Source organism: Tachysurus fulvidraco, chromosome 2, assembly GCF_022655615.1.
Source record: "Tachysurus fulvidraco isolate hzauxx_2018 chromosome 2, HZAU_PFXX_2.0, whole genome shotgun sequence".
Taxonomy (NCBI): Eukaryota; Metazoa; Chordata; class Actinopteri; order Siluriformes; family Bagridae; genus Tachysurus; species Tachysurus fulvidraco.
The window spans coordinates 7,648,975-7,663,024 of NC_062519.1; the positions used below are offsets into that span (position 1 = coordinate 7,648,975).

Genomic DNA, 14,050 nt, shown 5'->3' on the forward strand with positions numbered 1-14,050 from the left:
TCAAAATACAAGGGAGAAAGACTCTGGTTTAGCCTTCACCCTCCCCAGCAGCTGATATGCGAGAGCTGGCTGGTGGGTAGGAATTGGCAGGTGACCACAAACCTTGTTGTGTCCTCCTGGGCATTCGTTGTAGAACACTACATTAAAGATTTTTCCAATTCCAGAAGTTTCTATTTAGGATCTGTTTTAGAAAGTTAAGAACTCCATGTGAAATTATTATCTCTTTGAGCGTAGCCTTGAGAATCTTGGAAATTTGTTGGATACTTGATTTTCTTAAAACTCCCATGATCCAGGATTAAGCCATGAGCCTTTACAGAACTTGGCACATCCGTAATATGTTCCTCCACCATGCACAAGCTACCTTCTCAAACTTCCTGAAGAACACAGTTCCTAGGTACCCATTTCATGCATCTCAGACACGTTTTTGGTTTTCCCTTCAGCTCCAGAGGCCTACGTGATAAGTGGAGCCTATTCTCATAACATCTTTCATAATTATACCCCACTGACATGCAGACATAGCAACCAAGTCACTGTCAAGGCTGAGTGAGACACTAAATAAACCTTCAGGCTCCAGCACCTAGCTGTCTGTCTTGTTTAATAGGTTGATTGTTCAAACTAGCAGAATCACTTTTGCCCTGTGTACTTCTCTCTCTGCCTTGAAATGTTATAATACTTGGAAGACTCACTATCCTCCCATTTATGTTTTAACTAAGGAAATGGTTTGATACAAATGCACAGTTCCAAAGATTCCTTAACTGGATAAAAATACCATTCTAACTGGATTATGAAGTCTATGCTGAATTATTAATGTATTAATAGGCTGCATGTAAACATATCTAATGCTGCTACAAAAAAGCATTACCTACTGTGAGTAATGACGGAATAAATGTAAGGTCCTCACCTGGCATGTGCACCATGCGACAGTTACAGTTCTCTACCAGGTACCGTGTCTCACAGTCGATGCGGCATGCTGTGATGGTGTAGGTGGTAAAGAAGTCGGAGTCCATGGGTTCGGTCCTGCAGTCACCCCATGGAGGGGGCAGGTAGGTCAACTGCATAGACAGACAAAAAGAAAGAAAAGCAGGAAAGATGGAAAGAAAGAATTAATTCATTCATATTTATAAATAGAAGGCAATTACAGAATTACTGAAGACACTTTGTGTTACAATCTCACATGTAAGGTGCTTCAACTGACTCAATTACTGTGGATAGAAAACGTTTACACAAACCTTTTGAAATGGCTGGGTTTTGTTGTGTAAATAAACTTAAACCAGGATAATTTGTGTGTAATGTCATAAATCATCAACCTGAAAGAAAATGCATCCCATTAACATTTCATCAGTAAATCTCCTGTCCAAAACATGGGCATTGCTGGGGTTGGAAGGGATGAGGGACTTAGACCCCTGAGACAGTCACTCACCAAACAGTTGCAGCATTATTATTATTATTATTATTATTATTATTATTATTATTATTATTATTATCATCTCACTAACTCTTCAAATTAATGGATGAATGAATGACGACTGTTCAATGGCCATATAATCTACTTTTCTGTTTAACAGCTCTAAACATTTTTTTATTCAAACAAATTTTAAAACTGCGTACTAGTAAGTCTTGTACTTTTCATCCTTTTCCACTTTTAGTGTGAAACTGCAACCTATATATTAGAGTGAAAACAGCAAATGGGGATAAAAATAAACAGCAAATGGGAAAACAACAAGAAAATGGAAATAAAATGAAAAAATACAATATGTACAATAACCTGGTTGCATAAAATGTGCACACCCTGTAAAAATTGGGAATGTGGAAGTGTTCAGAACCAACCAATCAAACAAAAGTTAAATACTAATTAGCATAGACCTGCCCTTTGTTTTTATATCCATAATAACGCATAATTAACGCTATGTTATTTCTTAGATTTTTTTCTTCATGGCAACCAGCAAAAGGACCCCTAACCCCCCCAACACACACACGTCTATTCCTCTAAAGGACTTATGCACTAATGCATTAGCATGCAGATCCATCAATTCTCACATCATGACTGTTTATGGCCCAATCTAATTACTAAATTCCCTATAATCATTTTCTCTTCTGATTAGAGGGGATGAAAAAATAATATTAAAAATTACAACCCACAACTGACAGCTCAGTGGAGGGAATCTCAATCAGAAGATGCAGTGTTCTTATACATTCTGCCCAGTAATGACTTCACTCATGGCGAATGAACAGAAGTGGCTCGGTAGTTAATTTTGTGAGTTAAAATCCCAGGACTTCTAGAGCCAGTGTTGGCACCCAGGAGTATGACCCTCAGTTAATCAGCTAAATACTTGAATTGAATTCTTGCCATACTAGTTATTCTCTTTGGGTAAAAGTGTTTGCCAAATGAAGAAGTCAAAGTGTACAGCGTTAATCCGCTTCACTTACCTGTTTCCTTCAGCAAACAGGAAACTTGTTTTAAAGTCAACTATGCAGACTGTGCAGGATTTGAAAGAGGCTTTGCTGCAGGGGATATGGAGGATGTGTGTGTGTGTGTGTGTGTGTGTGTGTGTGTGTGTGCCTGGAGATAGACTTCCAGAAACCAAAAAAAACAATAAAATCACTATGCAGCACCTAAGCTGTGTTTCACACTGCATACTAAAACCCTCATAAAGGTACATGTTACACAGTAATCTAAAATATATCAACACAGATCACAGACGTTTGTTAAATGCATGTTAATGTAAAGCCTCTGAATAATAATAATTTTATAAATCAGGTGCAAAGTTTCTCCTCGTGTACTGCCAAGCCATTTTTGTGTCTCTTTCTGTTCTGTGGTGCATGACTGGAAAAAAATGTCCATCATTCCATATTCGTTTGCTTAGTGAATACAACACAAACCCTAACTTGTTTACCTGCCTGTATTTTTTGGGTCGAACACACCAGTGTCACAGTTTCTTCCTCACTTATCATAGGCTGTGTCTCAATCGGCTCCCTAGTTCCCCAGTCAGGGCACTGATCCTCATCCTTATTAGTTCCCCTGATTGTGTTCACCTCTACATCGTCGCCCTCTTAATTAGTATGTATTTCTAACTTTGATGTTTCCATGTGCCTTTTCATAGATAAATTCTATGAATTTTCAGCATGCTTTCTCTTTGTGTCCTTGTCCTTTTGCCCATGTTTAGGAGTATTGGTTCTTCTATATTAACTCAGTCTGCATGTGATGTTACCAGTGTACTGAGCTCTGGGTTTGAATTTTGGATTTCCTAAATATCATTCATGTCAAGATGACAAGTAAACATAGATGCATCCTGGCTCGAACCAAACATTACTTCACCACCAACAAACACAGCAACTCTACATGATCCACATTTACAATATGAAAATTTTTTGATATATTTAAAACACACAGAGAAAATCTCTGATTACTTTTATAAACTAAAGCTTTAAAATATATTTCCAGCTGTCAGAGCTACACAAAGCCAACTTTATAGTTCTGAGTCATCGATTAAGGATGAGTTTGGGTAGTACTGACAGCTGGGAAGATATTTTAGTACCCAAATAGGCAGTTTGGCCAGGGCTTATTGTACAACTGTGTCAGATGAGTTCATGTTGTGTGGGAGTCCTTCAACGTTGGATCAACCTCTCTCACTCTCCATGGCAGAATATCTTTTATAAAAATGACAATAGCTTGAAAAAACCATTCATTTACTGTACCACTTATCCTATGTAGGGTAGTGGGGAGGCTGGATTTTCTTACAGGGGACTTTGGGCATGAGGTAGGAGGCACAGCCTGGATGGATTGCCAACTCATTACAGGGTAGAATCACACACTCACACAGACATTCACACAGTGCAGACAATTTATTGATGCGAATGCATTGTTTTTGGACTGAGGGAAGAAGCCAGAATACTCAGAGAAAACGCCCAAAGCAAGGAGAGAAAATACAAACACAAGGTTTGAGGCAAATATGCTAACCACAAAGCCATCATGGTGCCTAATACCAAAAAACCGACTTATTTTCACTGTTCAAACCAGTTTGCCCCATTCAAAACATCTAGTGTCTGAAAATTTGAGTGGAAAATAAACTTAAGTATTCTATCCTTTAAATCATTGAAACAATAATTTCAACAGTACAGTAATCCCTCGCCACTTCGCGGTTCAAGTTTCAGTGCATCTGTGATTTTTCAAAAATATTCATCGAAAATAAAAATTAAAACGGTTTCCCAGGATGCCAGACAAAGAGAGAAACTCTCTCAGAGGCTTTGTACATACCCACGGGCACTCAGACAAGGCACATGATTGGTTCCCGGCACGAGATCTTAGCTAATTGGCTGCGCATCATGGCATCCTCTCCCAGCTTCTTCCCTTGTTGTATCTCGCCACTCTCGTTCATGCGGTCAACTGTGTCTCGCGTATTGTGTTCGAAATTAACTTTACGTTAAGCCCTTACAATGCCCCTGTGAAAACTTCCTCTACTGAGCCCAAGAGGAAGAGGAAGATGATGACCATCAGTGAAAAGGTCAAACTTAAGGCCAATCCTACTTCGCGGATTTTCACCTATCGCGAGGTTCCGGTCCCCATTAATCGCGATAAACAAGGGATCACTGTATTCCCATACCATCTAAAACAAAGCCCAGTCACACGGAGAACCTGCGCAGTTTCAAAAGCCTGATGAGAGATTATACCTCTGACAGCTTAACCATATAACAATCAGGGTTGTAAGGATTTGTAGGTTTTCATAAGCATTTCTGTTTTCACCCACTGTACTAAGGGCAAAATATTCACAGAAAATTAAAAAAAATAAATAAAATTAAAGAGTTAGTTTTTTTTCCATACAAATATTTATATCTTCAAAATAATTGGTGATATCAAACCTATTTTTGCTCCCCAAAAATTTTCGTTCATAAGCATCTAATATTTGATGTACAACAGAGGGAAAAACCCAAGTTTCATTTCCCACCCAATGTCAAGAGTTTCCTGACTAATTTTATATTAGACTTGCGTCAATAAAATAACTAATTTGCTTATACTGATTGAAAATGTCTGACAAGTCGATTTCTATTCCACCAGCACAACACAAGTCAGCCAAGCACATTGTATTATTCTTACATCTAATATAAAACCATGGCACTGGTATTGTGTTATTTAATTTCCTACACAACAGAAAAAGAAAATCAACCTGAAAGAAAAGACATCCCATAAACATTTCATCAGTAAATCTCCTGTCCAAAACTGGGGGATTGCTAGGGTTGGAAGGGATGATGGGCTTAGACCCCTGAGACAATCACTTACCAACAGTTGCATTATTATTATTATTATCTCACTAACTCTTCAAATTAACAGATGAATGACTGTCCAAAATCCATATACTAACATCTCCTTTTATGATTAACAGCTCTAAACGTACACTTTAGAACTGCGTACTAGTAAGTCTTGTACTTTATTTGTGGTGTAAAATATTTTCAGGACCAGGTCAGGGCCAGGACTTGACAGTACATGAGCAACTCCGCTGGTCCAAAAAGTACAGAATAATACTGAAATGTAAACTTGCAATTTTCATACCATCAGAAATGGGAAGAGGATGCATCACTTACCTCCTATCCCCTGTGCTTAGAAATATATCAGAAATATATCAGAAATCCAAATAAATAAGGAAACTAACTTGTTACGTGTAAAGAAAATGATCCGCTTTTGTTCTTATTTTGTTCTACGACATCGATTGTATTTCTTCTGTTTGTTTCCTTAGGTTTTCCCATTTGTAAAAGTTTGTATCCTTCTGCTTTTATACGACCTCGTTACTTTGTGAAATATGTAGCCTGACTTCTTGTTTTTTTTTTGTGTCACTCAGTGTCTCGAAGAAACACCTACTCTGCCAAAAAGAGGTGGTCTGACTCATATATAAATCAACCAACCACAGATCATTGTTATTGCCTGTTATTTCCTGTTATTGCGTGATATAGTGTTGTCAGGCTTGTTGCCATGATATGCAGAACAGGTTCTTAGAGATTTGCTACAGGTACTATGTTCACACTAGCGAGCTGTAAAGTGACTGATAAGTTTCTATGTAAGTGTGTGAGATAGAACCACGATCCCACTGACAGCACCAAGTAACAAACAACGCAACATCTGAAGTGTGATCATAGCGTAGCTGTCTCACAGCTCCAGAATCCTGCCTTTAGCCTGAGGTCTGGCTACTGTCTGTGCAGCATTCCGCATATTTCCTCTGTGTTCTCTAGTTTCCTCCCAGTGTTTGGTTGGCTTGGTGTTGCTAATTTGCCTCTGGGTGTAAATAAATGCATGCAAGCACAGTGAATTGCAATGGATCGGCAGATATTCCTGAATGAATTGTTTTGCCTTATTCTATGTATTAAAAGGATTGGCTTTGGACTTAATCTTCAACAAAGAAATGAGCAAAGATGAATGAATCAATAAACAGACAAATTCCTCAATTCTATGCTAATCAGGTATGACTTTACTGATTGACAAACAATTGGCTTGAATAATTTCAAAAGTATGTGTGATCTGATGTTTTTTCAGTTCCAATTCTTTACTACTTTAGTTAATACCTGAAATTAGTTTCCGTTCACGCTCAGGTGCCAAAAAACTAAACACCTCAAACCATTTGTTATCTTATCCCATCATATACAACATTTTATTAATTGCTCATAGAGATATTACTAAGAATAATACCTCTAAGGAGTGTGTTTGGTTTATAGGAGTAATGTTTACCTGTTTTGCTAATCTGCAGTTGAAGCTAGTATGAAGTCTAGCACACAACATGTAAATCAAACCTACATGCACATGTAGGTAAAGATGGCAAGTACTGTAAGTGACAAGATTCTGACAGAAATTTACATCTTTCAGTAATATACTGTACATTCAGATAGTTTGTGGAGACATGAGAAACCTTCGAGAAGGACAGCCGCCTCTGCACACTCTATTACTCGGGCCTCTATGAAGCTGGTGGTGGAAAGGGAATAGATCAAAATATAGAGACCACATGCACAATGGAGAAAAACCTAAACCACAGACTGTGGAAATGGTTCAACTTCCAGCCCAGTAACATAACCAATACAATGCAGCAGTGGCTTTGGGTAAAGTCTATGGGACAAATCTGGAGAGACCTAAAAATAGAGACTCTGCCTGATTAAACTCAAGTGATTCAGTAAATGTGGAGGCAGAATAAGATCCAGATGTGGCAAGTTTTCCAGATTTTTTTTCCCAGCTGCCCCCTGTTCAGTGTGGCAACAGCGGATCACATGGTCTTCATATTCGATTTTTTATTAGGCAATTCCTGACGCAACCCTCCCATTTAATCCGGGCATGGGACCGACACAGAGTTGTTGGGTTAGCTCCCTGCCCAGGAATCAAACCCGGGCCGCAGCAATGAGAGCACGGGGTCAAGCTTCCAGATAATTAAAATCTGTAATTGCTGTGTTGCTTCAAATTAGTACTGAATAAGGGTGGAAACCTGTTTTCGTATATTTTTGTAGCTGATATGTATACAAGTATTGATAAAAAATTATTTTATTAGCCCCATTTTAATATGAGGCTATTATTAACTATAATATAACAAAACAAAAACAAAGCGGTGTGGACACATTCTAAATCCTTTGTTATATACAGTAAGTAGAGGGTCTACTTCCCTATTTTAAGATTTGAAAATATACACAAGGATGTCCTCTTTAACCGAGACATTTTTCTTTGCTTGTTGTATTAGTCTCCTGAAACTGATTTAAGATACAGATTGTCATTTTTATGCTAAATCAATGCTTGATCTACGTTATCTATCAGCCCCTCCGTGCTTCCTTGTCCATTCCCCAGGCACCCTCACCTAGGGAGTATTTCATATATTTCTGCGTCTTTTTGTCATGCATCAGTTGATGTTGCTTGTTTTTGTTGCTTAGCCTTCCATAACCTTGCTCATAGTCTGTAAATACGGTATGTGTTGCTGCTTTGGTTTATACTCTGGATGGATGGATGGATGAATGGAAGCCTTTATTTTGTCACATCTACAGTACAGCACAGTAAAATGATTTCTTCGCATATCCCAGCTTTTAGAGGTTTGGGTCAGAACACAGAGTAAGACATGATACAGTGCCCTGGAGCAGTGAGGGTTAAGAGCCTTGCTGAAGGTCCCAAAAGTGACAGCTTGGCAGTGCTGGGGCTTGAACCCCAATCCTCTCAACAACAACACAGAGCCTGGACCGCTTGAGCGACCACTGCACCTTTTAAAATAAAAGTCTACACTTCTACTGCCTCTACGGTTCAGTGACACAGGTTGTGTAGATCATTCTGTTTATTTAATGCACTATTGCTTTGGACTTGTATGCCATGTAACAGGGTACAGTACTGTGTCTATTAAAATGCCAAACGAATTGGCACAATAATGCTTCTCTGGCAGTTTGACACTGACAGCTAGCAGGACAGGTTAAAAATAAAATTACACGTGTCTTTGAACCAGGACAACAGGAAGTTTAATGAAAAATGTTTAATGAAAGTCTCAGTTGATCGAATAGTCACTCTACATGGTCCCTTGCAGCTGGACCGTGTGACTGGCTCAGTGGAGTGAAAGAGATGAAGTGCCTAAAGGTTATTTTATCAAAAAAAAAAGTTCTTTGATAATAAAATGTATTCATTAAAAATATATTATAGTTATTAAAGTAATTCTGAAAAGGGAGAGATTATTAGCACAGATTTCACAGAGGCTAGATTAACAAAACGGCTGCTCTCTGAAATGCGTCATGGAAGTTTTTGTAAGAAGACAAAAGACAGCTTTCCTTTTTTTATGGATATATGCGTATATAAAAAGCAGCATGATCTGAGGTTCCATTCTTTCCAACATTAAATTGTGAGGTTTTTATTAATTTCTTTTATTTTTTACAGATGCAGAACCTGTTTTGGTGCTTCCGTGTTCAGCACTGAATTTCTTTGTCGTGTCATAATCCACAGTGGTGCTTACTGATTCACATGAACGATGACACATAGGGCTTTAAGAATCTGTAAATTTCCATAAATATTCTGGTTTTACCTAACTTAAAATTCTGTGTAACGTTATCCCAACAGAGGTAAAAACCATCTCACACTGAAAACCAACATTGTCCTGACTCAAAGTTTATTGATTTTTATCAGACTTAAAAAAGGGGGGCACGGTGGCTCAGTGGGTAGCACGTTCGCCTAACACCTCCAGGGTCGGGGTTCGATTCCCGCCTCCGCCTTGTGTGTGCCCCGTGCCTCGGGGTACTCCGGGTACTCCGGTTTCCTCCCCCAGTCCAAAGACATGCATGGTAAGTTGATTGGCACCTCTGGGAAAAATTGTCCGTAGTGTGTGTGTGTGTGTGTGCGCGCGTGCGCCCTGTGATGGGTTGGCACTCCGTCCAGGGTCCATCCTGCCTTGATGCCCGATGACGCCTGAGATAGGCACAGGCTCCCCGTGACCCGAGGTAGTTCGGATAAAGCGGTAGAAAGTGAGTGAGACTTAAAAATGATGCCATAAAAGCATTCATTTTTTTGTACGGAGTGAAAATGTCCTGTGAGTCGATTTTCATTTCACCCGTTGAACGGAACACCAGTGTACTAATAAAAAGGGTTAAACATGGACAATTCTTATTTTTTGCAGAAACTCATAAAAAAAATACAGCGTTGTTTCAGATATGTGCAGGCAGCTGTCACAAAACCACCCTGAAACACATAAAACATGTTTATGTTAAAATATTCATGATGCTTTTGTTGATTTTGGTGCAAATCCTTGGGTTGATGTTATATTTTTGTTATTCCAGTAAGGCGTTAGCGGCTGCCTTCCACGCTGATGACATGCTGATGACATGCTGATGACATTGCTAGCACAGTTGCAGTTGCAATAAAATGTAATAGGAGAAAAACTGAAATAGTTACAAACTTAACGGATAATAGTCAGATATCAGAGTTAGCTCCTAAAGATGAATACGCGAGTGCTTCTCGTCTCACTCACCATTTACCAGCAATGTTCAATGTCATTTTAATAAGGGTTCCAGAATGCAGTTCGGTTTTATGACGCAGTTAGGCTGATTTATAGCCGAGACTCGGCGCGGATAGTTAGTGATCTGCAAGATGACGGTGGCATTAGCAAGAAAGTTAATGTTTCATACGCTGATCTGTTTGAAAAGAGTGCGCAAATGAAGAGGTGAGAAAGCTGGACAGACCAAAGGACTAGAGTGCTGTCCACTTTAGAGGTAGTGATTAATCGAAGGCTAAATGATGTGTTCATGGAGATTCTAGATAAAAAGATCTGTTGGTACAGTATGACTCTCCAGCTGGTAATTTCAACATCTCTGACTTCTCAGAGTTGCTAATGTGTGACATCACATGATGAACCAGTAAAAACAAGACTTAAAACCACATTCAAGTTCTTGAGCAGTATTTTGAGCTGCGGATTGATACTTTGAAATGCAAATTTGCTTTCTGCAAAATATTTGGATCAAACTGCGCTTTCATGTCATTTTCAGGACTATTAATAATGAATCATCACATCTACTTATAACCAATAAATGAAGCACTTAAAAGAAGTTTCATGTTTTTACATACAGCGTACAGTGCGTGTACACTGTCTTGTTTCATTCCAGACTTTAGGCTGAGTTTGTGTGAATGCTCTAATGTGGAAACTAGAAGGCTCACAGTTTTCAGTTATTTTAGTGTTGCCGAAAAGCATTGTGGATAATACAGGAAACAAAATCTTCTAAATAAAATAGACAAAAAAAAACAAAACTTCAGTACTCTAAACAACATTATGTTCAGTATACAGATATGTAAAACTTTACCAAGAGTTTTGGGAGAATTTTCTATTTCTCTGTGTGTCCCAGAACTGTAACATTTTCTTTTTATGAAGCCACTTGGTCAATGTATTCATTAAACTTATTTTATAAATGCCCTATTTTATTGAACAAAAACTGGGCCTCATTTATCAAGCAGATCTATTCGTAAACTGTTCATTTTACTAAGAAGACTAACTAATTTAAACACGGAAACCTTGACATTGACAAATCAAATAATTAGCCTTTTTATATCTGACATACACTTTTGAGTTACTTCCGTAGTCACTTAAGGAAAAGCTGTGATTGTAATAATGTCACGTATATATTTTTTTACTTTCCCCCGTTTTATACACACCTGTCTATGTCCTATACCAATGTTTATTTTCAACTTGTTTATTGTGACTGTTGAATCAAATTTAAAAAAAAAAGAAAAGAAAATACTGACACATACAAACAGAAGGAAAAAACAAAAGGTCAAATCAGCCCAAGACTAAAAAACTAAAAATATGAATTGAGTTTATGTGGAAAGCTTTAAAGCTAAAGCTCTGGAATCGATTTAGTCTGAGTAAACAGGGGAGACAACTTGTCATAGATGGGAGAGACAGCCTGAGTGACCGGGCTAATTACATATAGTGAAAACACGCTGTTTAATTTGCAGTAGTTTTCTCTGTCAGTCTGTGCTGGAGAAGAGAGAGAGAGAGAGAGAGAGAGAGAGAGACATGCGTGTGTAGTGCATTAGCATTTCTGAACATGAAGAACTCCAGCTAAATGTAGTCACCTAGAATTGAATGAAACTGAAGAACAGGGTGGGGCATTAATTCACAGAAAACTGCTTTTAATGCAAGCTGCTAACACTCTCACCAGTCTCGAAAAACAAGGGCCTGTAGCCAACTCGCTAACAGCATGGCAAACACAACAGCCGTACAAGTGGAAAATATCCACCTACACACGCTGTGCTGAGTGTTTGAACAGAACCGATATAGCTATGTAAACACGCTCATATTGGTTTAACCATATAACATCGCCGTATCAGCCAGTACTTCCTCTGTGCTGTGTTTGTTTGTGAGATTTATAGACTAGTTTATGATAAGAAAGAGATGTGAGTAGCATACACATGCTAATTAAGGAGGGAGAAAAGAGAAAGAGAAACTAGGTACTTGTGATTGGATCTGCATGAAACAACAGAGTTAAAAGTAAGCTGAACGTTAAAGAAATCGATTTGATTCAAGTTGAGATTTTACTCGTCTCCAATTACGAAGGCCAGAGAGCTGACCGGTCACATATCAGCATCACCTTTCACATGCTCTTTGAAAGGATTAAGAGTGGCATTTCCTCTCCACAGGCTTAAAAATCTGTGAGTATATAGCCACTTCTAGATTCTAAGAATCTTTTTTTTCTTAACAGCTTCCAAGACTGTTCATTATTTTGCACTGCCACAAATTTTAATTCTTTTTGGGTCAAAAATCTTAGTCAATATTTATTTATTTATCAACTGGCAAGCAAAATACTAGCATGCTGGCCAACCATTAATTAAAATCTGGTAGCTCAGACACTCATTCTTGTCCTTGGATCTCTGCTTTCCAAGTCTCAGAGACTTTCATACTGGAAGTTTATTCCAAAACAAAGCATAGTTCACATGAAAAAAAAAAATAGAGATAATCTGATAGCGGTCATGGGGACTAGGAATCAAACTGCAGAAAATGAGGCCAATGGTACACCATCTGTAGGAGGTGGTTTGAGTTCTGGTGTGCAGGGATTGTGCCACGAACAGAGGGTGCTTTTTCATTAGGTCATAAGCACTGGCGAGCATACTAAAACAAATAGAACTTCTTTTTTCTTCAAAGTTCAAAGTAAATGGTGAGATATATATATATATATATATATATATATATATATATATATATATATATATATATATATATATATATATATATATATATATATATATATATATATATATATTTAAAAACACTAAAATTGTTCAAGGTTATCCTCATGTCTCAAACTCAAGACCAATGGTGTCCTCAATTATATCTCAGACTCCCAGACATAAAATAATTCATTTGTTTATACTGACTAAAAATGTCTGATAAATTGATTTGCATTCTGCTGGTAGAATCTCACGAGTACATGTGACATTAGATGTTAAAAAATACATTTGACGTCAATCAGAATTTTTCCAAAACAGGAGACCTTTTTTCACTTTTAGACGTTCCGCTCTTACAAAAAGCATGCAGCTGCTCCCCAAAAAAAATACAGCAGCAAAATATGAAAGCTCCATTATACAACACAGTGAGCTAATATTGATTTTTTTTTGGGATTTTACTTTCCTACGTCTGGTTGGAGTTCTCATCATTTGGAAAGCACTAGCTGCTGCTTAGGATGGCCCACTAAAGATCTGTGAGAGTACTGTGGATTGTAGAAATCATAACACTGACTTACAATTGCAATTGCTATGAACAGTTTTACTACAACAGCTTGGGATTGCAATTGTCCTGAACTCTTCTGCTCTCCATCGTCACAGTTCAAGTCTCCATCGCTGAACAGTTGATAACTCTAACATAATAGGCTTCAGATTAAGTTACAAAGAACTCAGTGACTTTGATGCTCATAAGTTGCTCATATGTTGCTCACACTATCTGACTATATAGTACATAGTTATAGAAGGAAAATTCATAATCACACTATTCGGTGATGATGTGTTCACTCCTGAGTCTGGTTCCTCTTAAGGTTTCTTCCGAATATCTCAAATAGTTTTTTCTCTCCACCAGCATCTCTGGCTTACTCAGGGATAAATTTATAAATGTATATGTGAAATTTGTTTATTTCTCCAAAGCAGCTCCATTGTTCCAAATTTGCTGGTGTTATAGCTTTGGTATTAAAGAGTGTCCATGACTGCACAGTGCCACTTTATACACTCCATACACTATTTACACACCATACTTAACCTGGACATTCTAAGGACTATCTTTAAAATCCATACACATTTATGTATATTTATGTACTGTATATGTATATACATTATTTCTTCATATTCTCCATATATTTCAGATTTTTATATAGTTTTGGTTATATAGTTTTCTTATATAGTTTATACTTTCTAATTATTTTATTCTTTTTTTTTATACCTTTTTTTATATTGTTTATGCTTATACCGGACAGTTGCATAAAGCATTTCACTGCATATCGTACCCTGTATGTATGTGTATGTGACAAATAACATTTGATTTGATTTTTTGAATCTTCGGGTGATTAACACATTATGACATTCAGTAGC

General features: G+C 37.7%; 1 protein-coding gene across 2 annotated transcripts in view; it reads right to left on the bottom strand.

Annotated features, from left to right (window-relative positions):
* The window catches only part of asic1b (acid-sensing (proton-gated) ion channel 1b), a 93,045-nt gene that overhangs the window by 21,726 nt on the left and 57,269 nt on the right, over nt 1–14,050 (bottom strand). For both annotated transcript variants that reach the window (XM_047810251.1, XM_027140757.2), the window contains exon 4: nt 902–1,052. In XM_047810251.1, coding sequence (XP_047666207.1) covers nt 902–1,052 — 151 coding nt within the window. The remainder of the gene's footprint in view (nt 1–901; nt 1,053–14,050) is intronic.